This window comes from Myotis nattereri, assembly GCF_964212035.1.
Source record: "Myotis nattereri genome assembly, chromosome: 11".
Classification (NCBI taxonomy): Eukaryota; Metazoa; Chordata; class Mammalia; order Chiroptera; family Vespertilionidae; genus Myotis; species Myotis nattereri.
This window is the reverse complement of record NC_138086.1, coordinates 52,290,208-52,317,363: the sequence shown is the minus strand read 5'-3', so window position 1 is coordinate 52,317,363 and position 27,156 is coordinate 52,290,208. Positions and strand designations below refer to the sequence as shown.

The 27,156-nt window shown below is 39.4% G+C and overlaps 1 protein-coding gene across 1 annotated transcript in view; it reads right to left on the bottom strand.

Annotated features, from left to right (window-relative positions):
- The window catches only part of SCIN (scinderin), a 54,870-nt gene extending 35,287 nt beyond the window's left edge, over nucleotides 1–19,583 (bottom strand). The window contains exons 1-3 of the mRNA XM_081102289.1: nucleotides 19,313–19,583; nucleotides 11,727–11,881; nucleotides 7,868–8,029 (exon numbers count right to left, since the gene is read on the bottom strand). Of these exons, the coding sequence (XP_080958415.1) occupies nucleotides 7,868–8,029; nucleotides 11,727–11,881; nucleotides 19,313–19,511 (516 nt within the window). The 5' untranslated portion in view covers nucleotides 19,512–19,583. The remainder of the gene's footprint in view (nucleotides 1–7,867; nucleotides 8,030–11,726; nucleotides 11,882–19,312) is intronic.
- Between the last annotated feature and the right edge of the window lie 7,573 nt (nucleotides 19,584–27,156).

Genomic DNA, 27,156 nt, shown 5'->3' with positions numbered 1-27,156 from the left:
ATAAGAGCAGAAATAAAACAATGCTCAGCGATGCCCTTGAAGGGAAGCAAGATTTCAGAAGCTAACTTTAAAGAACACCCCAGACAGCCAATGTGATGGTGACTCATAACATTTGCAAAGAATTCAGCACAGACTAGCTACCCGTTCATCCTTTCTAAATTACTTAATCTAAATCCATCTAAAATTTTATAAAAGGGGGCCATACCTTGTCCTCTTCCTTGTTTCTATTGGCTTTATTTTTTTACTGTGTTTAGTTTTCCCTTACACCTAGTTAAACAAATATAGAAATTCATTTGATATCCTGCTAGGCTGGAAGCTCTCTAAACATAGCTTAAAATATAATGATGGTTTATGCTATGTCTTCAATCTACCTTCTTTTTAATTTAAAAACTTTAAAACATGGTTTTTGTTTTTGGATAAGCAATATATATCCTATTCTATTGTTCAAAGCCAAGCCAACTCAATCCCCATCAATGGCATATATGTGTGTTTTTTAAATGCCTCTAACTGAAGGACAGAAGATGAATGGAGTGAGTATGCAGGGCCACAGATGGCTTGATGACCAGAAGGGAATCAACTGTATGTGAACTAGGGCAGAGCCGTGGTGACGGAGAGAAGAATACCGGGGTATTTAGTAGGCTAAACCTTGCAGAACTGGTCAACCATGCCCTTTGGACATGTACTGGAGGACAGGAAAAGGGGGAAATGATTTAGACAATTCTAGTTTAGTTGCTGGTAGTGATGGCACCTACTGGGACCGGGGACAACGTTGGAGGGTTCTTTTCATAGTGACAGTGAGAGTAGATGAAATCTTGTTCTCTCTACAAGTCAAAGTATTTGGCACACCAAAGAAATTTTATCATCAGCTTATCAAAAACCAATTCTGCCAGCCACATAAGTTGACATAACTATGTTTAAATGACTCATTGGTTTGTCAAACATATAATCCCTTAATGTTCCAGCAACTTCAGACATTTCCCATATTGAAGTGGGGCTTAATAAGTACTTACACCAATGTCCCACCCCAAAACTTTAAAATCAGAATTCTAAAGATCAAATCACAGGTATAGATTTTTTTAAAACCTCTTCCAAATGATTCTAATGTGAAATACTCTGACTTGTGTATGTGTTTGTGGCCTCTCACCATTTGACAACACGTACAGCTGTCAACTTTATACTCATACCCAGCATATACTAAGCACATAATAAATGCCATTGGTCCCTACTCTCATTGACCATACATTTTACAGATTTAATACTAGGTTTATCTTTCCCATTATCTTTTCTTGTTGCCTCAAGGTTCTCCCCTCACAAATCTAGTGGAATGCATTACTTTGAGGTAAGGATGAATTTATCCAGAACAAAGAAGATTTTGCTCAGTTTTTTAGTTTTAAAATTAGCATTTTTAAGTCATAGCAGAGATGAAAGCCTGAAAGTCAACATTGTTTTAATTGAAAAGAACCTTGCTTTTGTTAAAGATTTTTGGGGAAGAGTGAGTTTTCAGTCTAGAAAGCTAGTTTTGCATTTCAAGAACTAATCTTAGCCTTAGGGCCTAGAGTGTATTGTAGAAACCATGGAGTAGGTGACTGTGAAATGGTGTAAGACTGGTTTGTCAGGCCCAAGAATAGAACAATAGATTACAAGATAACTAGAGAATTTGATCAGGTGCAGTGAATCTTTGAAAAGAGCTTGGTACACTTTCCCTTCAGCATATTTGTCATATATTCATCCATGATCCTGAGCATAAGAACAGAAATGACTGTGGGCAGTGTCTAGACAGTTGGAGCAATATGGCTATAGTGTCCCCACAATTCCCGTGTGCCATGGGAAAAGCAATGTGCCTACAGTGTCCCCACAATTCCCGTGTGCCATGGGAGAAGCAATGTGCCTACAGTGTCCCCACAATTCCCGTGTGCCATGGGAAAAGCAATGTGCCTACAGTGTCCCCACAATTCCCGTGTGGCATGGGAAAAGCAATGTGCCTACAGTGTCCCCACAATTCCCGTGTGCCATGGGAGAAGCAATGTGCCTACAGTGTCCCCACAATTACCGTGTGCCATGGGAGAAGCAATGTGCCTACAGTGCCCCCACAATTCCCGTGTGCTATGGGAGAAGCAATGTGCCTACAGTGTCCCCACAAGCCCGGTGTGCCATGGGAGAAGCAATGTGCCTACAGTGTCCCCACAAGCCCGGTGTGCCATGGGAAAAGCAAGGTGGAGCTTCTGAGCTGGGAGTGGGAGGCAGGTTGCTGACAGAATTAGAAGGGGTCTTGTGGTGGATATGGGGGCAGATCAGAAGACCAAAGTGAGGCCATGGATATTTTCCAGCAAATGTCTTGGGACAGAGGCCAAAGCCCAAAGCTCGGGAATGAATGAAAGGGCCAGGCCATAATGAAAGTTAGAGAGAAGTGAGGCCTGAAGACTGCAAACCAGACTCACACTTCCATTCTCAACCCAACCCCCAGGCCCAAATCATAATATTGCACATGCATTCCACCCTTTGGGATAGAAAGGAGATGGCTGGGATAAGTTTGCATTGCTTTAATAGTAAACAAACTTCACCTTAATAAGGCAAGATTGTTTTATTGAAATCCTTGGAATTTGAAGCTTGACAATATAGTTAGGTTGAGTTATAGATGAAAAAAATTACACCCTTATACACAGAACTACATGAAACTGTATGCTTTGTGTTGGTCAGCTATACATCTGTTGAAACACTTGTTGAGTGGTTTTAAGTTCTGGGCCATATACTAGAAACAAAGTGAGTAAGTGAGGTTAATAAGTGAATGGGTAGGCAATGTGGAAAATACTACAAGCAAGTCCCCAAGTGATAGGAAAGTTAAGATAAGGTGTGCCCAGCTCTACATGGGTGTGGCATGGGACAGTGGAAGGAGAAGAGGTAGAGGTTAGGGGACACATTATAAAGAAGGCAATATCTGAATTGAAAAGTTAAGGATGAGATGACATTTGATGCTTGCTGGAGAAAGGTGATGCTGACAGGAGAGTATTCTAGGCAAAGGAACAATGTGCACAAAAGCAGAAGCATGACAATGTGAGGGAAAGTGCCATGCACAGGGTATCATGGTGAGGAAGTGGGCAGGAAGGACAGAGGAAACGGTTAGGAGGTGGCACAGTAGGCATAGTGATTGCACACGCAGCATTTGGGAGAAGTTGCCAAGATAACTCCTGGATTTGGGGGTTGAGGGTGTGAACGAGTGGGGGCAAGGACAATAAGGAGAAGTGGTTTTGGAATGAGAGAGTGAAGTTGATGAGTTCCACGTTTAGATGAGTCATGTTTGAGGTTGTCATGAGGCACACAAGCTAACACATCTGGGAGGCAGTTAGAAATACTGACAGAGGGCTCAGGCCAGAGGTCTTTACAGACTATACATTGAGATTTACCTGTGGGTGAGTAGCTGAAGCTTTGGGTGAAGATAAGTTTGCTCAGGAAGCATGTATAAACAGGCAATGACTTAAAGTGGAGGCCTTAAAAAACAAACGTAAACAAGCAAAACAACTTGAGGGGGTAGGCAGACAACGTTCAGAAGAATGAGAAAGAGTGGCTTGCAAGGGAGGGGAAGGTGGGAAGAGTGAGGCTGATGCAGAAGGGAGTCATCAAGTGTGTTAGTTGCTGCAAGTGGATAATGATCTAAATGTCCACGGGATTTATCAGAAGGCATCATCTCTGCAGGAAGAACATTTCAAAGAAAGAGTGGGAGGGGAAGTCAGGAGTGTGGGTGGAAGATCGGCTGGTGAATGAGGAAGTGTAGGCTGCTTTTCCAAAGCAGCATGACTGACAATGCGGGGGGTGATAGATTACAAATAGCATGGGGAGTAGGGCAAAGCTGCACACCTGACCAAACAAGTTAACAAGGAAACAGAACTCACCACCCTGTGAAATCTAACTCTCCATTAATGGCTAGGAGTTAACTCCAGATGCCAAACTTTGAGAATATGGGCTTTTTCGTTACTATTCATTCATTTTCTATAGTTATGGATGTTGTGTTGCAATATACTTACATATGATTTTATTATTTAACTAGAGACCCGGTACACGAAATTTGTGCCCAGGGGGTTGGGGGGTGGGACGGAGAGGGTATGTCCCCCAGCCCAGCCTGCACCCTCTCCAATCTGGAATGATCCCACACTGGGATCAGGCCTAAATGGGCAGTCAGACATGCCTCTCACAATCCAGGAATGCTGGCTCCCAAATGCTCGCCTGCCTGCCTGCCTAATTGCCCCTTACTGCTTCTGCCTGCCAGCCTGATCACCTCCTAACCAATCCCCTGCCAGCTGGATTGCCCCCAACTGCCCTCCCCTGCAGGCCTGGTTGCCCCAACTGCCCTCCCCTACTGGCATGGTCCCCCCCAACTGCCCTCCCCCTGTTGGCCTAGTCCCCCCGAACTTCCTTCCCCTGATGGCCTGGTCCCCCCCAACTGCCCTCCCCCTGCTGACCTGATCCCCCCAACTGCTTCTGCTTGCTGGCCTGGTCCCCCCCCAAACTGCCCTCCCTCTACAGGCCTGATCTTCCCCAACTACCCTCCCCTGCTGGCCATCTTGTGTCCACATGGGGGTGGCCATCTTGTGTGTTGGAGTGACGGTCAATTTGCATATTACTTTTTTATTATATAGGATGTCTACAAATACTCCATATCTTTAAAAATAGTGGTAAAGTAATATATACATTCACCAACATAAAAATATATGGTTCAAAAGCATTTTCCAAAGATTCAGTAAATTCCAAATTTCTGAGATCAAACCACATCCCATGTTATTTTCTGAAAACACACAAAATATAAGACAACTTATCAAAATCATCCTCTAAAATGTTGACAATTTCCTTTTTTAAAAAATAATGTGTTTTATTTTATTTTAATATATTTTTATTGATTTCAGAGAGGAAGGGATAGGGAGAAATAGAAACATCAATGATGAAGATAATTAATTGGCTGCCTCCTGCATGCCCCCTACTGGGGATCAAGCCCACAACCTGGATAGGTGCCCTTGACTAGAATCTAACCCGGCACTCTAAAGTCTGCAGGCGGACGCTCTATCCACTAAATCAAACCAGCCATGGCATTAATTTTCAAAGTGATTAAATGGATAATTTTAAAATCTCATGCTTTAGGTTGAGGTTATATTGTCCTGTCTAGAGGGTATTTACTATAGTCTAAAATCCTAACATAGTAAATGTCTTTAAGGTATATGGCATAGCATATTAATAATAATGATTATTTATTAAAAAAATGAAGTCCCTCAAATTCAGTCAAGATACAGGATTTAGGTTATATCATAACTTTAGTGTTGGCCAGCTGGCTTTCGTTGGGAGACAGTTTTAGATGTCTAGCCTACCTTTTCACACCTGGGTAATCGAACAAATGTGAAGAAACTACACTGGCTTCCTTCTGTGTTGTCAATGCAGAAAGTGGTCACAAAATAGTTAACTCAAATTATAATGTTATGGTAGAGAAAAATGTGACTCCATACCTTCTTTGTTTACTGTAACACACCCAAAAATAAAGTCATGAAGGCAACTCCAAGATCTTATTACCATTTAGTAATTTTTGGCGACATACCAACTGATTAAAGGTTAGTTAACATAAACAAGGATCATGTGGGTGTTTGTTCCAATGTATTTAGGGACCCAGGGCTTGATTCCTACTGGGGTATCCCTTTAGGGTGTAGGAAACTTCCACACAGAAGGGATAATCAAACTCAGGTATCTCTGCAACAAATTAATTCCAAATGCCTCTAAGCAGGAATGAGGGTAGGTGACAACTTGAAAGTTATTAAGGATAATTAACAATCTATAATAATAAAAGTGTAATATGCTAATTAGACCAGATGTCCTTCCAGACAACCTTCCAGACGAAGCTGGGGCTGCAAAGGAAGCCCAGGTCCCCGGTGCCTGCCGGCAGCCAGAGGGAAGCTTGGGTCCCAGGTGCCAGAGAGAAGCCGGTGCTGGCAACTGGGGGAAGGAAGGCCTACTCTTACATGAATTTCATGCATCGGGCCTCTAGTATAAAATAAAGATGGTTTATTATTAAACAGATGAAGTGCCTTGAACTTTATACTAGAGACTTTGTCACTTTTTTATGAGCCTGGATTTGTGGGTCAGACGCCCACAGGCAGGCCTGACCTATGGGAAGAGAGCATATGTTACTAGAATGCCAATCTACCACCGCACCCAACTATTAGCCCATGTGGAAACTCAATTCATTCTTGTTCAACAAAATAAATGATTTCACCAATAGTACTACTTTCAGTGAATTCTAAGCCAGATTAGACATATTCAATTCTGAATTAAGCAGATTCTGAAACTGTTACAAGATATTATTTTTCTTTTCTTTCTTTCTTTTTTTTTTTTTTTTTTGAGAGAGAGAGTAGAAGGAAGGGGGAAACTGAGGGAGAGAGAAACATTGATGTGGGAGAGACACATCAATTGGTTGCCTCCCACATGTACCCTGGGGATTAAGCCTGCAACTGAGGTATATGCCCTTGTCCAGAATCAAACTTGGGACCCTTCGGTCTATGGACCAATACTCTGTCCACTGATTCAAACCGGCCAAGGCACAAGATACTACTTTATAGAGCCATACCATTTTATATACCACCAAGTTCACTTAGGGTAGTGGAAAGGATGTGCACTAGGAGTAAAAAAAACCCAGATACTATTCCAGGTCACCACTCAATCCTGTATCAATCCAAGCGACTTTCTCACACCCTCCAAGGCTGGTTTTCTCCTTGTGAAACTGAGATAGGAACTGCCATTTCCAGATGTGACTGTGTGTCAGATGAGACTGAATCATAGCCAACTAAGGTTAAAAATGATATTGGAAACCAGAATCAAGATGAAAATATAAATAAGGAAGTCAAGGCTCAGAGAGGTTAATGACTTGCTCAAGATCAAAGAGTAAATAAGATGACACTTGGTAGTTGTACTTGTGTCTGTTCTTCTAATAATCCTAAGATAATTACAAAGTGTGAAGTAGCCCAGACAGTGTGGTTCAGTAGTTGAGGGTCCACCTATGAACCAGGATGTCACAGTTGGATTCCCCGTCAGAGCACAAGCCCTGGTTGTGGGCTAAATTCCCCAGAGTGGAGCATGCAGGAGGCAACCAATCAATGATTCTCTCTCATCCCTCTCCCTTCCTCTCTGAAATCAATAAAAAAAAAAATATTTTTTAAAGTGTGAAGTAGTATGGTGCATGTGTGTGTGTTTAAGGGACATTGCCCGAAACTCTCAGGCACAGTGCTTAGATCAGTGGTTCTCAACCTTCCTAATGCTGTGATCCTTTAATACAGTTCCTCATGTGGTGACCCCCAACCATAAAATTATTTTTGTTGCTACTTCATAACTGTAATTTTGCTACTGTTATGAATCATAATGTAAATAGATGATATGCAGGATGTATTTTCATTGTTCGCGACCCACAGGTTGAGAACCGCTGGCTTAGACTCGTACTGTGTCTGTTTAAAACTCTAGGACCTTTGCTCTCTGGGGGAATCACTTTTCCCCTTCAGCAATGTTTTCCTATAAACAATTAAGGACAAAAATAATCAGAGGAAGTTCTGTCCAGAGAGAAGGGAAAATGTATTTAAAAAAAATCACCCAATTTCTGTTCTATGGTAGGAAGAACTAAATCACTATGCCATTCTAAACCTATCAAAGAAAATAAAAACTTTGAAGTCCCACTTTGTCATTTAAATACTAGCCAGTTACCCACAGGACACTACTGCATCTCACATAAACATGACCACTTTTCAGGGTGTAGAAAAAGTGATTATGTTTCGTGACACATACATCGGCTTTGATCTGAAGGCAACTTACTTTACTTTTGATGTCAACAGGTGCCTATGAAACTTACAGTGCCAAGGTCAATGATGAAGCAGTCGCCCTGGTTGAAACTGTGCCAGCTCAGGGGAACTTCCGTGGCCCTGACCACTCTCCGACCCTTCACGTGCAGGAGCCTCTTGGCGGTCAGGTCGTTGGTGAGAACGTGATTTAGTCCAGATGCCACACCTCCAGCCTGATCAGTGGGAGCGGGCAGAAAACAAAACACAACAGATGAGGCTTCGAACTAGACACAGTCACGTACGGAACCACAGGTGCTTATGCCAAAACAGCCTACCAAGCCAAGAGAAAACAGCCACCTCGGAGCATGTGAAAATTAAATAGGAAGAAGAGAATTCCTTAGCAAATCAACATTTTTTTTTAAAGTCAGCCTATATCAACATTCAATTTAACTTTGCAAATACTTTCCGAGAAACTTCAGAGTATAAAACCTGCTACAGAAAAAAAAAAAAAAAAGCTGTAGTTCTTGTCCTTTGGAAACTAATTATTCCCAAGTCATGGAGTGAGAGGTAGACAAGGATTTCAAGGAAAAAAGCAACAGGAGGTTGGAGGAGAGCCAGAGGTCACAAGGACAGATGAGGAGCATCAAGAGAATGTGGCCCCCCCAAAGTGCTTACTGTCACAGTGTGAGGAGAGAGAAGGGGAGTTAAGTGCTGGCCAGCTATGGGCTGCTCCTATTTTTTTCAATAAGTACATTATATTCCAATAAAAAATAGCATAAAAACACAGTGATCTGAAAAAAGTTATAAAATGGAAAACAGTGTGGCGTTTTCTCAAAAAATCAAAAATGAAACTGCCATTTGACCCAACAATCCCATTTCTAGGAATGTATCCTAAGAATCCAGAAACACCAATCAGAAAGGATATATGCACCCTGATGTTCATAGAACCACTATTTACAATAGCTAAGATCTGGCAACAGTCCAAGTGTCCTTTAGTAGATGAGTGGATAAAAAAGCTGTGGTACATTAACGCAATGGAATACCACGCAGCTATAAAGAAGAATCTCTTGCCCTTTGAGATAGCATGGAGGGACCTGGAGAGTATTATGCTAAGCAAAATAAGCTAGTCGGCGAAAGACAAGTATCACATGATCTCACTTATATGTGGAATCTAACGAACAAAATAAACTAATGAACAAAATAGATCCAGAGACATAGAAGCATGAAACGGACTGATGGATCTCAGAGGGACGGGGGGGGGGGGGGCGGGGGAAAGATTAACCAAAGAATTTATATGCATAACCCATGGACACAGACAATAGCATGATGGAGGCCTGGGGGAGGGGCGGAGGGATCCACTGGGGGAGGGGGGAAGGAGACATCTATAATACTTTCAAAATAAAGATAAACTTAAAAAATATATAGACTAGACTGAGGATACATATACAATATTTAGGCTACTTTCATATGATGAATCATCAGAATGATATATAGTCCATGAACATTTAACAGTATTTTAAAACTAATTTTGTCTCTACCATTTAATGTCAAAAATGCACAAAAGAAAAACTAAGTTTTACATATGTCTGTATCAGACAGCAAGTAGTTCTGTGAATATTGTTTGAATTAACCTTACAAACTCCCTGCCTCTTTCTACCTATTCCACAGAAGGAAAACAAAGTGGATGTTTTCATTCAACAAAGTCCTCTAAATCTGTGGTGCCATAAATACACTTTTTCTGGCTGACAGATGTCAGATGGTTGCTAATCACAATTATGGCTAAGGGCTGGGTCTTCTTGGGAAAGGTGTGATTAATAGAAGATTTAATATGAGGGAGTGGTGGTAATTGTCTTCTATAACCCCATAAAACGCCTCACAAAGGAAAAACCTCAAGTCAATGAAATGACATGAGGAGATGGTCTTCATATTTTCTAGCTGAATGTTGAGAGTATCCCAGTATGAGTACCAACTTGGGCACTGGAGTCAAATGGTCACCCACTCACATACTAGCTATTAGGCCTTAGCAAGTTACACAGTCTCTCTAAACTTCCATTTACTTATTGTAACAGTGTGATAATGATAAAACTGCACCACAGGGCTGTTATTTAAATTAAATGAGATAATATTCATGAAAATTAAGTATAGCATAATAATCTTTGCTATTCTGGGTAGTAAATTATCTCTGCTTCTACATTTCCTATCAAGTATTGTTGCAACAGCAACACATCATCTGCTCAATGTCACTACTGATAAGACAGTGAACTAATTTTTTTTCTTTTTGCTGATAAATTTGACCTCCATTTGCAAATACCCTCTTTCTAATAAAATGCTGATTCGTAGTGGTTTTAATGCTGACAATTAGAATATAATTATCCAATAACTGTAAAGTTACTTCTATCGTGTCCACTTTTAAATATATGTATCCAGAAAGTTGATTTCAGAAGTCCTGCAAATAGTCAGAAAAAATTACTAATAAGATAAGTTCCTACTGATTGTGTATGTATTATAGGTATTGTATTATGAATTAAATCCTTAATCCTCACAACACTTATAGTGAAAGCTTTTCTTATACCCATTGCACATTTGAGAAAACTGAGCCCAGAAAAGTTACATACTTGCCCTGAGGCAAACCAGTACTATGTGGCAGAAATGTGTGCATGACCAGTTTAATGGCACAGCATGCTTTTAGTAACTATAAGAAACAGGCTTTTCAAAATGTTGGGTTCACTCACATAAGGAAAGGTTTTCGGGATCATTTGACATAAGCTAGGAATTCATGTGAATTAAATAAAATGAGAGGTAATAAGTTCTATATTTAGAGTGGCTGACATCCTAGAGTGGAAAAATGATTTCAAGAGAGATATAGGAACTTGTGTTTTGTCCTGATCTAAATGACATCACAAAATATTCAACTAAGTCTCTGATCAGGTAAGAGCAAAAAGAAACCCTGGCATCATTGTAGGCAAATTTAGTATATATTCAGGATTCTAGTTTATCTCTGAGGTCTGAGGTCTTCACGAGGCTAATATGCTTGAGAGGAGTTGAGGGGTCTGCAGAACACCTATTGGAGCATGTTTGATTTTGAAAAGGACTGTTTCTAAAATGTTTGTCTAGGGAGGGTATATCTCACACTTTGTCTAAACACTCCTAGGGCTGGGGGGATGGTGAAGGATGGCCAGTCTGCAAAGAACCACTGGGAGATTTCCCCCAAAAGCTATCTTTTACTGCAAATGACCTTATAGAGACAAACATACTTAACAGGTTTTATTGTTTGTTTGTTTTAAAAAATAAAGCCATTTGATAATTTTCAGACCAACACACATAAACTGTGTGTACATGTGTGTATGTGTCAGTGTATGCATTTGAATTTGTGGACTGGAACCACACATGTTCAACTCAATGATTTCATTTATTTCATTTCCAAGGTCACCACACTATGTAGGAAATGTGTGTATACTTTTTTGTATTAAGTAAAGTTACAATTGTTATACTGTATTAAGATATTCTAGAACAACTGAAATTCCCAGATAATGGGTTCTTTGCAGCAAATTCAGAGATTTTTCAGAATATCAAAAACAAACTGTTAGTACTCAATTTACCAATATTTATTTATTGAAGTAATTTTCATTTCAATAATTCCTTGTGACAACATAACTGAAAGCTCTTAACTTTTTGAAAAATCAACCTATTGAATAAAATCAAATCAGAGTAGTTAACATACTGCCCTATACATTCCACAAACATTTATTGGGCACTTACTATGTGTCCAGGAGGTACTGGTGATCTATCAGTGAACAAAACAGATTAAAACAAAAACAAAACATAAAAATGTCTGCCCTCAGTGTACTTTCATTCTATGAAGACAAGAGGTGTGCATGAATAGGAAGAGAAAGGAGGTCATTACAGAAACTGTTTGAGAGAGCAGCTTACCTTATATTTCAGACCTCCTTTGAAATAGCCAACAAAATCAGTAGATTCATAGCCTTGAAGTTCTCTATTCTGCACTGGTTTGCCACCCAAATAGTCATCCATCTGCACAGTAAAGATGGCAGCTGCTGTGCTTTCATCCTGAGAACACTCCCTTCCTGAAATGGCAAATGATAGCACCTCACTTATCAAGCAAGGGAAGAATTATGGCAGAGATTCTGATATATATATATATATATATATATATATATATATATATATATATATCAGAAATTGTCTTTGAATTATATATCAATACAACAAATCATCTTCAACAAAACAATCTTCTAAAAATATTATGTTGTTAATAACTAAAATAATACAGATCCCATCCAGGCAACTTCACTGAGGTAGAAACACCAATTCTTAAGAACCAGCGTCTTTATGTACATGAAAATCAGAGCCAGGAACTCAAGTTTTCTAAAAGACTTACTACATCTGAGCTGTGTGACAGTCATAAATGATTGTAGAAATAGTAATAACTTTTATACATTTATAATACCTTGGCTATGGGCCAGACACCATGTGAGTGTTTTACATGGATGATCTCATTTAATCTCTAAGCAACCCCACGCAGCAGAAACTATGTCCTACCGAGTTATAACAGTGGAATGGGAGGCCTGGAAACGCCACGCACCTTCCCTGAGGTCATAAAGTTGACCTTTGGGAGAACAGCACCAGAGCCCATTTTCTGTGATTCTGAAGTACAGGCTCTTAGAAACTACACTACAAAATTTTTTTAATACTTAGACTCTCATTAGCAGTACAATTTTATGGTCATTGGGACATGTCATTTTCCTTCATGAATAATTGATACATAAAAGTTTAGAAGCTGTAACAATAGTTCACCTGAAACCCCAGTTGAGAATATTCACCAAAGTTGAAGAAAGAAAATCAATCATCTATATTGAAGAAAAAACTGGATTGGATTTCTTTACAATTCCCCTTATTCTCAAAGGGGACCTGGGTAGTACGGATCTTCTCAGTAAAAAATCAGTAGCTAGAAGTGTATTTGACATTATATAAATTTTGTGAATGTGTTGTGGTCAAAAGAAATTAGGTAACACATGAAAAAACATCCCTGCAATTTTGCAGTTCAAAAGGACTGCAGTGTCATTCTTAAGCCGACTTTCCCATCCATAAATGAGAATACTAATAGAGGCATAGATATAGATTTGTACAGTGATGCTTTAAAAGGAAAACTTAAATCAAGATTAATACCAAGCCATTAAAGATGATGTGTTTGACTTAAACATCCTTACTTGTACAAGTTGAAACCCAAGTCTCTTTAGGTAGATGTAAATGGACAGGGATGCAATTAATTAAATAGACTAGAAGTAAGTTAACTAAATTATACTACCACTTGTTGATGTTATGTATTGTGAAAGGCCAGGGAAAAGCAATATAAATGAGCCAGAGTCCTTGCTCTAAAGAGGTTGGAAGATCTTTAGTAAAGCCAATAGCAGTCTTTGAATGTGAAAACCAAAATCAAATTCAGTCGTATCATGATGAAATCCTAGCAAGTATTCAGAAACTTATGAACTTCACTTCATTTATTTTCCCTTTGCTAATTTTACTGATTTATGTTGTTTTGTGTTGTTATTTTATATCATGTTACATTATTGTATATGTGCTGTAAGCTTCTTTAAATTGTTTGGGGGATGTGACTTTATATGTAAAACATAGATTTAAAAAGAAGGCTTAATAAGTAGGTTAATCAAAAAACCATTCATAAGTAACAAAAAAAAATCTTGCCAAGTTAGGAATACTGGGGAATATCCTCAATTTGATAAATAGCATCAATTAAAAGTGTATAGCTAACATAATTCTTAACGGTGAAAAACTGAATATTTTCCCATGAGATTGGGAGCAAGGCAAGGTTGTCTACTTTCATTACTCTTACTCAACATTATACAAGAAGTTCTAACCACTGCAATAAGGTAGAAAGAGAAAAGCAAACAGACTGAAAAAGAAGAAATAAATGTTTCTATTTATAAATAAGAGGTTTATCCACACAGAAAATTTTAAGATATCTACAAAATAATTTAGAAAACCTCCCAGAATAAGTGCATTCAGCAAGATAAAAATTAATTGATAACAAAAGGCAGTCTCATTTTTATATAGAAACCACAAACATGAAAAATTGAAATTAAAAGCACCATGCCATTTACGATCAATCCAAAGAAACTAAGGTGTATATTAAATAGGTACATAATCTATATGCTAAAATTACAAAGTGATAATGAAAAGAATGAAAGACCTTAATAAACATAAAGACATATTGGCATGCATTGTAAGAATCAATCTAATAAAGATGTCAGTTTTCTCCAAATTGATCTGTAGGCTTAATGCTATTCCTAGCAAAATCACAGCAAGGTTTATGATAGATTATACGAGTTGATTATAAAATTTATATGAAAAGGCATAGGCCCTAGAATAGCTAAAAGTATCTTAACAAAGAAAACTAAGCTAGGAAAAATAACCCTATCTGATAATAGTGTCCACTATGCAGCTACAGTAGTTAAGACAGTGTGATATTGGTGGAAAAACAGACATACAAATCAGCAGGCCACATTTCCACCAATGCTAATATTTTGTAAAACTATAGTATAGCCATAACCGGTTTGGCTCAGTGGATGGAGCATCCTCCTGTGGACTGAAGGGTCCCAGGTTCAATTCCAGTCAAGGGCATGTACCTTGGTTGCGGGCACATCCCCATTAGAGGTTGTGCAGGAGGCAGCTGATCGATGTTTCTCTCTCATCGATGTTTTTAACTCTCTATCCCTCTCCCTTCCTCTCTGTAAAAAATCAATAAAATACATTTTTTTAAAATGCTAACCTTTCAAAACAAAATAAAAAAACCCCTGTAGTTTAGTATATACTAAAGTATCCTATCTAATAATAGACAAACATGGTAATTAACCATACCTCCAACACGCTTCCCATTGGCTAATCAGGGCAATATGCAAATTAACTGCCAATGAAGATGGCAGCCGGCAGCCAGGCAGCTGAAGCGAACAGGAGGCTTGCTTGCTCCAGTGATGGAGGAAGCCAAGGTTCCCCGCCTCCTGCTGCTGGCCTCTGAGCTGCACTCTAAGAAACAATGTTGCAATTATAGAAGCTAAACAAACCCCAGAAACCTGCTTTCAGCCAATTGGGCCTTAGAGCTGGAGCTGCAACAGTGTTTCAATTATAGAAGCCAAACAAACCCAGATCCCTGCTTTCAGCAGCGGAGGTTTCAGAGCTGGAGCCGAGCCTCAGAGCTAAAGCCGGCTCTCAGTTCCAGTGACAGCCATAGAAGGTAAATAAATCCCAGAATTAAAAAAGAAGAAAAAAAGGAGAAGTTGGGAGCTTCGGTCACCCGCCAGCCTGAAAATGGCCCTCAGCCCCTCATCCAGGCTGGCCAGGCACCCAAGCGAGACCCCCACCCTGATCCGGGACACCCTTCAGGGCAAACCAGCCGGCCCCCACCCGTGCACCAGGCCTCTATCCTATATAGTAAAAGGGTAATATGCAAACTGACCCCAACAGCAGAAGGACTGGGAATGACTGGTCACTATGACACACACTGACCATCAGGGGGCGGACTCTCAATGCAGGAGCTGCCCTCTGGTGGTCAGGGCGCTCTCTCATGGGAGGAGCTCTGCTCAGCCACAAGCCAGGCTGATGGTTGCCAGTACAGCGGTGGTTGTGCGAGCCTCTCCTGCCTCCTCAGAAGCGCTAAGGATGTCCGACTGCAGCTTAGGCCTGCTCCCCGCTGGCAAGTGGACATCCCCCGAGGGCTGCTGGGCTGCCAGAGGGATGTCTGATTGCCATCTTAGGCCCAATCCCCCCGGGGAGCGGGCCTAAGCCAGCAGGTGGTCATCCCCTGAGGGGTCCCAGACTGCGAGAGGGCACAGGCCGGGCTGAGGGGCCCTCCCCCCCGAGTGCACAAATTTTTGTGCACCGGGCCTCTAGTAAGTATATAAGTATAGTACAGCACAGAATACCACAACCAGGATTTGACAGTGATACAAGGCATTTACCTTTTTCCATATCTTCCCAATTTTACTTGTACTCTTGTGTTTGTACCTTTAATTCTATATAACTTTATCAGATATATATATCCACCATCATAGTCAAAGTATCGAATAATTACATCATCAAAAAATCTCTTATGTTGTCCTTTTATAACTATACCCACCTCCCTCCTGCATCACCCTGACCTCATCCCAACCCTAACCTCTTGTAACAACAAAATCAAAATTTTTTCATATCAAAAATGGTATATAAATAAAATTATACAGTATGTAACATTTTGGCTTTTTTTCTCTTACTCAGCATAATTGCCTGAGCTTTATCGGAGTTGCTGTGTGTATCAAAAGTTTGTTCCTTTTTATTGCTGAAGGAGTGTTTCTTATTATTGATGTGTCACAATATTTTTTTAACCAGGCACCTGCTGAAGTATATTGGAGCTGATTCAAGTTTTTTGTCTATTTAAATGAAGCTGTTATGGACATTCATGTATAGGTTTCTACATGAATATAAATTTAATTTCTCTGGAATAAATGTCCATGAATGCAATTGCTGGGTCATATGGTAGTTGCATGTTTAGTTTTGTAAGAAACTGCAAAACTACTTTCCATAATCATATCCCTCATTTAACACCTCCCCCAAGCAATAGAGAAAAACCCAGCTTCTCACATCCTTGCTGGCTCTTGTATAAGTAAGTTACTTGTATTGTAGTTGTATATTGTAATCCACTTCTTTAGATCCCCAGTGTTTTGCATAGAGCATAGCACAGACTAAGTATACCATAAATGTTTATTGCGTGCAACTATATTTATGTAAAGTTTAAAACTGGTAAGGGGAAATGGTGAGAGTGAGTGTTAGTAGCATAGATCTGGATGTGACAGACAGTAGCTTTATCATGTAGCCCTGTTCATGGACATGCTGCTGTAAGTAATCAGAAGCAGAAGGTGGGTGCATTTAAACCACTAGGTACAAAGCTGAAATGCGTAGGAAGGACCAATGCAACACTTCCAGTCATTCACAACAGATTCTTACACTTTGTAAACAAACATAATAAAATGATATAATCTGAGACACGCAAGGGTGTTATAGAAAGACACTGAGGGAGAGACCAGGCAAGATGACTCCATTCTCCTATTTGATGTCCCACTTCTCCCTTTCCTCCTTTTTTCCCTCTTACTTGACCTGTTTCTTCATTTCTGCCCTGTGCACCTTTTTCCACCCCAGTGTGATTTTAACCTCGCTCTCTTTCACCTTCCTTCCAACTGATTTCCTTCAGTCAAACTTTCGTTTTCCTTGAACTTTCAGCTCTTCCTTTCAGAACTTACTCTCAATATGTTTTATTAATCTGCATGAATTCATCCGAATTTAGGTCTTAGAGGGAAATATTACCAGATGAAATCTAGCTTGCTTTAGAGAACAGAAGTAGGAAGAGCTGAGGAACAATTCCATTTAAAGGCCTGTCGGCCCTTTTACTCTAAACTTTTCCATATTCCCCATGATCTTCTCTGGATACGAGATCCCTCCCAGATACCCTCATTTTCCTTTTTTTCTGCAAAGGCTTTTCTGCTTCCCCCTCACCACAGACAGTGTCCTTTCACAGTGCTTGTCACACGTCACTGTCTTATATCATGTTTTGTCTTATTGCACCTCTGAGATTATAAATTTTCAGGGAAGTTTCAAAAATAATTAATATGCAAAAATGTATTATGCAATGCTGGGCACAATAAATAATTACTGAAGAAATTAACTTATTAATTAACACACTGTTAACTTCAGTTTCAGCAGATCTTTAAGATCATAAAATGTTTCTGCCCAAAGCATTTTCTATTAAATTTTTTAAACTTGGTGAGCACTAAGTGAATAATTAAGAGTTAATAATTAATAGTGATTCTGTGTAAGCCTTAAAAGATATAGTACTTGAAGACCTTATATGAGTAAGAAGGAACCTATAGAATTTTAAAAAAAAACTGTATTCAAAAAACTCTTGCAACCCTCTAACAAAGTTAACTGTTATTTATAGCAAGAAATGAAGTTCTTTCACATTTCAATTCACCAATGTGGCAAATGTAGCATTTCAGACACTTTTATTCATTTCAAATACAAGTTCTGGATAGAAAGAACAAGGTGAGGACATTATTAATTCTATCGGCATTATTCACTCATGAACATCGTTATATGTTAGGGTTTCAGTGTTGTTTTTTTGTTTTTGTACAAAACATGAAATAGACCACTGTCTATGAGGAATAGTAACATTACAATGGGACATCAAAATGCGTTTGGGACCCAGCTTCAGCATCCTCAAGCCAGCACCACATTTTAATATCCAATGCTATAATGAAAACAGTCCTTTCTCCCATAGACATTTGTGCATCCGCTCCATGTGTTGACTAACATTGAGAACATCACTTCTCAATGTTTTCTACCATTTTCTTTCTTAAAATGTTCAAATGTTAGAAGTAAAAATAATGGCTGTCAGAGTTTCAGAACGTGTATGTGTGTGTGTGGTTTTCCCATAAGCTCAGGAATAAAACTAAAAATAAGAAACACAAGTCCCCGGGAGGCAAGCTAGTTTTAACAGGAGTCAGTGAGGCTCAGATAATCGGCACGTTGTTACTAGTAGATGGGGTGTGCCCACTGGCGCAGGAGCTCACTGGGAGAGGCAGGACATTCAGGATGTTTACGAGTAAAAGTAGAAGGTGGAGAAAGTAGAACACACAAGGCCCAGTGTCCTGAGAGTCTGGCGTGAGTGCAGCCCAAAATAATTACCGCTGAAGGAGCTGATTTGTTCCAAAGTGTCCTTGTTCAAGTAGATTAATAAATTTTAAAATAATTATAATAAAGAAGCTCCTGTAAATACATAAATAGGCCATATGAAGCTATTTATTTATAGGATAATATCTGCATTACTTGTTTCATTATTTATTTCCTGCTTCTATCCAACTTGGCCAGCATCATAAACAGGAATGTTAGCCACACTTGCCAGCCGCGTGGTGGAGGTGAGGATCCTGACTTAAAGCAGCCAAACAGGAATCACCGCAATTAGTAGAGAAATACGCGGGGCGGGGGAATAATTAATTAACAAACAAAATAAAACCTCTCGCCAGCTGCGGGGGATGCCACAGAGTTGTTTGACTTCATCTCCTCCCCGAAGGGGAAACCAGGACTGAACTTGTCCGCAGGTGAGCGCGACTTGGCTAGCGCCCAGGTGGGTGTGCCCAGCAGCGGCTCTGCCAGGCAGTGGGGTTTGGAGCTGGAAGGTGAAAGAGGGCGGAACCAGCCTCAAACCCGGGAGATGGACCCGGCAAAGGTCAAAGTCAGTGGGATAAGAGTGTTCCCGACTTCGCTGAGCCCAGGGTTTGCAGCTGGGAGAAGGTGGCCAGCCCCAAAGGCGCGGCCCCGCGGGGGCGCAACTGAAGCCAGGTCCCCAGGTCGTGCCCGTTTGCACCCTCCTTCCTCGCAGCAGGGGAGTCTCAGCTCGCCGCGGCCTCGCCCCTCCCGAACCTGGGGCGTCCAGGTCGGGCGCCCGCGACCCTTACCCAGCCAGAAGTGCAGGCGGTAGGTGAAGCCGCGGCACGCCTTGCTCGTGTGCAGCACCAGGTACGCATCCCCGACGTAGAAGTCGCCGTAAGCGCTCCGGGGCACCGGCACCAGCTCCAGCTTCTCGATCCTCCAGACCTGCAGCCCCGCCTTCTTGCCCGCCCGGGAGAACTCCGGGTGGTACAGCTCCTGGGCCATGGCTGGCGAGCTACTCTCCGGAGAGGCCCCTGGCGCAGGACCTGTTGACCTTGAAGTTGGACTGAACCGAGAGCGGCTGGAGGGACCCAGTTCCCCAGGATTTTATAGGGTTCGCCCTGCGGGAGGCGGGGCCCCAAACGGGAGGGGCTAAGTGTCCAGGCGGCAGTTACACCAAAGGAGAGGATCTCTTCCCAGAAGGAGCGCAGTGCCTTCTCCACAATTCCAAAGCCTTTCCCGGGGGAGGAGGGAAATGGGAGTCTCAGAAACGTTGAAATCCAAAGGCAGGTTATAGAAATGCCTCCTCCGAGTCAGGCAACAGATGCAGGAGATTAACTAGATGGCGCATCGTCTTGAAAAAATTGGCTGCCCAGGTAACAATCATCTTAATAACCGACGCCCTCATTTCCTTGGTCACTCGCTCCATATTTGATGGCTGAAGTTGCTCTCTGTCTTGACCTGTCCAGTTCGAATATGCCTTGAAAACCAGCACGCCAGGTGTGAGAAGGATGAAAACCTGGAAGCCTGGGGGTCTTACCCCAGGGACAGAGCTCTGTAATCCCCGGGGGTTCAAGAGCTGCGGTTAAGCTCCTGGCCTCCTTTGGTCAAGACAGTTGCTGAAAATAAGAGGCATCGTGCTCTTGGGGTGCTCCCAGGCGAGCTGTGTGTGGCTGTGACATTGTGCTTGGCCTGCCTTGCCAGTTACCTGTTACCTGGCTTCAAAAATGTTCTCATTTTTCCCCTACAGTTTTTGCGTCTCCAGCACAGGCGAAGCACTGTAAAATATAGATGGAAGTTTACTATGTATTTTGCAATCATTTAACTGAAGCTGAAATGGCAAAGGAGTTCACTGTTATTTCAAAAGCAAATCTCTCACCATGTAAAGAGTAAGAAAGATGATTTTTATGCATGTACATTTCCTGTTATTATTTCCCAAATTGCAGGTCTCTGAAAGTCACTAACAATGTATGATTCACTTATTTCCTTAGTAGTTTAATAGATATTATGTGACCACAGTAAAAAAAAAATCAAAAGTACAAGATGTACAATAATGTTTCTATTTCACCCGCCACTTTAAAAAAATCTGGAATTTTCCTGTTTTTTGTGTGTTATCTGTTATAGGTTGCGATCCTGGTTGATAAATATCACTAGCTACATTCTCTTTTTCCCTCCTCATCCAGACAATGAAAGGCAGGTGTGTCCGGCTCCTTTTACAGATGAGGAAACTGAGGCTTTGGAACTTGTCAGAGGTCATTCGGCTGGTGAGTGGCCAAAGAGGAATCCAAGCTCTCTGTGTCTAATGCAAAAGCACATGCTGTTTGCAAAAACTTACTCTTTCAGTCCACATTATTTGGACAAGGTTTGTTCACATAAGTATACATGATATTTTTATTTTCTTCCAGCTTGTTCCTAGAGAGGCTTCTGATCTAGTGTGTCTAATGCAACACCAAGAAGTTTAAACTTTGTTCTGAGTCATTCATTGTATGACTTGATTTCCTTATCTGTAAAGTGGAAATCATTTTTTTGTTGTTGTTTTCTCGAGGGAAAAAAATTATGAGAACTGGAGCTCTGGATTTAAGATAGCGTTATTAACTTAGTTCAATTTCAGTTTTAGTGATAATTCCGTTCCTTTTAGTGAAGAAATAAAAAGAAAACTTTGGTATAGGTAAGTGAAATTCCCTCTCACTTAGACAAGGTCTGAGGCAAAGGCCTAGAATGCACCAAAAAAGTTCAGTAATCAAGATCAATACTATTTTGAGGTAGTATTTTAAAAATTTTAACTTAATGTGAAAAATCATGATAAAAATACCAAATTTTCAAATAAAGGCAGTATTGTTAATAGTGCTTCACGGGACCATGTTGAAAGCTGAGGCCTTAAAGGAAATACTGATCTCTTTTACTTAAACTTTTGATATTTGGTTTATCATTTTGGCATTAATTTTGATATTTTAAAACATTGCATTAAAATATTATTGATCTTAATTACTGATTTTTTAATTTTTATTTTATTGCCATCTCCCTTAAATATGTGCCTGAGGCAAGTGCTCACTCCTGTCATGCTAGCTCTTACCTGGCTAGGCAATCTCTGGATTCAAACTTGCAACAGCTACCTAATAGATCCTGTCAAGGTCAAGTTCAGCATGCTCAAACAGTCTCATCATTCCATCCAAACATGCTTCTCCTATTTCTTCCTAATTTCATTAACAACATGATTTCATTTTGACTCAGCAGCCTCATTTTATCTCCATGTTCATTCAACTAGGGCAGTGGTCGGCAAACTGCGGCCCCTCGAGTGTGGCTCTTCCACAAAATACCACGTGCGGGCACGCACATACAGTGCGATTGAAACTTTGTGGCCACACTCAAGGGGCCAAAGAGCCGCATGTGGCTCCCGAGCTGCAGTTTGCCGACCACTGAACTAGGGTGTCCAGAATTTTTCCCAGCTGCCCACTCTCTTGTTATTTCTCTGATTTCCATCTTCTGATTCCCATCTTCACTGCCAGTGTGCCCACCTACCTATTCTTTCAATCCCTTCCCCCAGTGATCTGCAGAGGATGGACCAGTGTGGTTCCCTGGGGACTGTGAAGCTGTAGCCTCCAGGTAAAGCTACCTAGGTGACTATGCTTATAATGTCTAGCCTCCCCTTGGCTCTCTTCCTACTACTAATATTAATAACCTAGCTAGTTACGACAATAACAGTAATACCTGCTGAAAAGATGTCATTGAATAGTTGATTTTGGATTAAATTACATTAAAAAATCAAGTTATCAATCTTCTCTCAGTCTAGTTAGAAACAGCCAAGATGGGTAAGTCTTTTACTAAGAGTTTGGAGGTTTGAGGTATCAGCTTGTGGTTGAATTCATGGTAGGTGATCTTCTAGAATGTTAATGACTAAAGAGAAATGTTGCATAGTTTAATCCTGGAAATAAATACGTTAAATAGTATAATTGATTCATTGTGCATGCAATTCATTGGGATGAGTTGTTAAACACACACACACACATACACACACACACACAACTAGTTGGCTTCAAATAATTTTCATTCCCCAAGTTGTAGACTCTTAGAGTTGAAAAACTCTTATTTTCTTTCCATCACTGCATTGTGACCACAGAGTTGTTGAAATTAAATATATGCCAAAGACAGGAAGTGGACTTTTGTCCAAGGAGAAAAAAATGCTTCCAGAGTGCTATTTATTTGCTTTCCTTTGATTACAAATAACAAAATAATATAATTGATAATAGACTTCTTTTACTGGTAGTCCTTAAAAGGAACCAAAGTTTTGCCACCCCCAAATCTGTGCCTTTTGGGATATTGATTTTAAGCTGGCTATTGAGAAATGTAAGTCTCAGAAAGAATGTTTGACCCTTCCCCCTTTTCTGCCCAAGAGACTTTTTAGAAAAACCATGAAAGAAATCTTAGCATATTCACCTTAGTCTAATTTGAATTGAGTATGGTGGGTGGGAGGACATCTAGCAGGGGCATGTTTACTAAGTTACCCGCCCCCCACTCACCCCCACACACATCTCATTGTTTTGGGGTTTCCTAGCAAAAATTTACTTGCAGGCTCTCCTTCAATTACCTACAAATTGCACATTTTCACTTCTAAAATCTAAAACTACATCCCTCCTTTCTCTCCTTTGTCCAAAATGTCATATATACCCAATTTTGCCTCACTGTCTTTGGAATTTTCATGCTTATATGAATATTCTGTGCATACACACTACAAATTTGATTTTCTCCTGTTAATCTGTCTCTATTAGTTTGATTATTAGCCCAGCTAAAGAACTTAGAAAGTAGAAGGAAAAGTATTATTATTTTTTTAGCTCCCACATTCTTCTGTTAGTAACTTATGTTTGATTTACCGAATTATTTGAAAGTATAAGCATAAAAACTGGAGTTAGAAAACTTGAGTGCTTTGAGGATTAAAAGAGATCATGTATGGCAAAGCCCTGAGAACAGTCAATACACATAAGGTTAATTAATAATCAGCAGGGATCTTAGCCCCAGTACTTATCAAAGATATATTATGATTAAAGTGAAAATATACTCTAAGGAAGGGTATTTCATCCCTCCTCTCCATACTAGACAAACTAAAACTTATTTTTTAATTCACCTTTTTTCTAAAAAAAAAAAAAAGTATCAATCAGGATCTAGCACTTTCCCTTTCACTAGTGAGTTACTTAAAAATTACACATGCTATAATACAGGCAGTCATGCCTCAGTAAGTACTAAGGTGAAAGTTTTATTAGCCTTCAATGTCTGTCGTTTTGATTAATAATCTGTATTTTGTAAGTCTGCTTACTATAGTAGGTTAATTCAGCACTTTCTTCTTATATTTTTATTATATATAAAACTATTTGTTATTATTATTTAGAAAATAGCTAACCCCTGTAAGATTATTGAGAGAGGACATCATTATCAATTTGGGAGATTACATATTAGAGAATGCTTATGACTAAAAGAAAGGTTGAGAATCCAAGGTCTCATGAAGATTTATGATTTTAAAATGATAATTTTTGCTTTAAGCTTATATTTATGTGAATAGAGATCTGAAGATAATTGTGGGTTTTTTTTAAAATATATTTTATTGATTATTTACAGAGAGGAAGGGAGAGGGATAGAGAGTTAGAAACATCAATGAGAAACATCAATCAGCTGCCTCCTGCACACCCCCCACTGGGGATGTGTCCGTAACCAAGGTACATGCCCCTGACGGGAATAGAACCTGGGACCCTTCAGTCTGGAGGCCGAGGCTCTATCCACTGAGCCAAACCCGTTAGGGCGATAATCGTGGTTTTAAAATATAAAATTGAGCTAAAGTTGCTTGAGATTATAACAGCTTTTGTTGCTCTGTGTCTATTTATTAATAATTACAATTAACATGTTATTCAATTTTGTTTGTAGCCCTGAGTTTAGCAGCTTGTGAGAAATAACTTCATATTTTCAAGGAATATTTCAACAATTACTTAACATTCACATGCTCAGATCATCATTTTGTTGTGCAGGTATTTTCAAAAATAAAGGTCATTAGTTCACCTAAACCAAAAATAGCAGATTGTTTAGAAAAGTCAAGATTTCCTTCCCACTGACCAGAAATCACTTCCTTCAGCTAATTCTCTTCTTGATTCAACATCACTTAATATGAGTTTAAATTAAGCAACTTGACTGGTATTCCTTTCACTCTTAGCTTCCCCTAATCTTGATATTTTGAGACTTCCCTGAAATAATAGGTTTCTATGGACTATTCAAATTTATCGGAAGAATTGCTGAAAATATTTTATTTTATATATTTCAGAGAACTCTATATTCTGCATCTGACAAAACTAGGAAAAAGTTTTGTCTTTATCTAATGGCACAATAATAAGTTTTAGCAATAACATATCAAATGGAAAACATTTAGAACAAGCATGTCAAACTTGCGGCCCACGAGCCATATGCCTTCTTTATTTGGCCTGTGTTAACCTTTGAGTTTGACATGCTTGATTTAGAAGGATTTTATCCGATTGGAAAAATATAGGGGGGAAAAATAGGAACCCCAATATTTCATCACTGTTCAACAGGGTACAGAAAGTCTTGGACAATACAATAAGATCAGAAAAATAATAAAAGATATTAAAAATTACTAGGAAAAAATAAAAACATTAATTACAGATAATAATCTGAAAATAAAAAGGCTAAGAAATCTCCTAACAAACTAATAGAACTAATAAGAAAGTCAAACAAGATTATTAAATGATTAGAATGTGTTATAAAATGAGATGCAAATTCAAAAAATTTTAAATACTAAAAATTGTATGTGTATTTGATTTCTGAGTAAAAAAATGATTTCTTAAACAATACCCAAAATATCATGAAATATAAATACAAAGGAAAAAAATGTATCACTTTGACTACATTCAATTAAAGATGTGGCCTCAAAACAGGACAACAAAGATAAAATTAAATGATGGGTGGTAGACTGTGAAAATCTTTTCACTTTCTAAAAATGACTAAGGCTATCAGAGATATATAGAAACAAAAAGGATGCAGCCAAAATAAAGTCAAGGAACTTTATGGAAAAGTAATGTGAACTTATGGAGTAATGTGGCCACTAAATATATGAAGAGTACTCATTGATTTAGGCCTCACTATTAATTGGAGGAACAACATAAACAGTGTTTGAATGCTTCCTATGGTTCAGCACTATAGCACTTTCTTTAAAAAATATTTTTATTTATTTCAGAAAGAAGGGAGAGGGAGAGAGGGATAAGAAAAAATCATTGATTAGCTGCCTCCTGCACACCCCCTACTAAGGATCAAGCCAGCAACTGGGGCATGTGCCCTGACCGGGAATCAAACTGCAACCTCTTGGTTTATAGGTCGATGCTCAACCACTGAGCCACACCAGCTGGGCAGCAAGTACTTTTTAAATATAATTGTTCTGATCCTCTTAGCAAGTCTATAAACTATGTATTATTATTGTCTCATTTTACAACTTAGTCAGCAAAAAGTTATACAAGTATTAAGTGATAGAGCTGGAATCTGAATCCAGGTGGAATGGCTTTGAGGCCATGCAGCTAACCACTATCCGCTAGGACTCCATTGGTTTTGTTACACTATTCTAGCATCAAAGGCTGGTGAGGAGGGGAGGAAATGAGAAATCTCATGGAATAATGCAAGAGGGGCAGCTCTAACATGATGTGGCCATTTGGAGAACCATCTGGCAACATTATGCAAAAGCTGCAACCGCATACTTTGTGCCCTAAAGTCCCACTCTTGGGTGTCTACTCCAGAAATGCTCTTCACAGATGCACAAGGAGAAAGGCACCCTAGGAGTTGAAAAATAGGTAAATGTATGAGTAAAATGTGGTATATGGACAAGCATGACAGGTATACTGTGCGGTATCAGAGCCAATGAGCAGCATGGAAAGGATAGCAGTGTGGGCATATCAAAACTATAAAATTGAATAAAATAGTAAGAAACAGGACATGATGCCATCCAAACCATACCTATATTAATAAAAATAAATTTCATGAATGCACATGAAAAGACCATGAGCCATGTAGAATGTGAATTAGAAGAACGTACATTAACTGCATGTGAGTAGCTGCCATATGGGTGGGAAGGGAATTGATGGTGGAGGAAAGAATGGGAAAAATAATGAAATAAAACAAAAGAGGGAAGGTGCACTGGTGGACAATAAACATTTGCCATGAACCAAGAAGAACGATCAATTAAATTCTTTACTATGAACCAAGGGATACAATCAATTCTGAGATCCAAAACCCCAAAGCAAAACAAAGTAAAAATAGCAATAAAATTTAAATTCTATCTACCTACCTACCTATCTATCATCTACCTATGTTTGAATATTTTTTTATGTTGGCATATAAATACATAAAATTTAGACCTATTCTAATAAACATTGTGTAGGCATTTAAATAAACTGGGGGGTGGGGTGAGTTTAGAGAATAGCACAAAGAGAATTATTGGAGCATAACATAGTGGTTCTAATTCCATTTTTTTTCAGTAGTATACTCCCTTAGCTAAAGAAAAACCTTTAATTCAGGAAGTGTTTCGCATGAATTGTAAAACCTGGGTTACTGATTGACTATCTTATTAGCATCTGGTTTAAGAATGTGTGCAAAAATACTTGTTTCTATG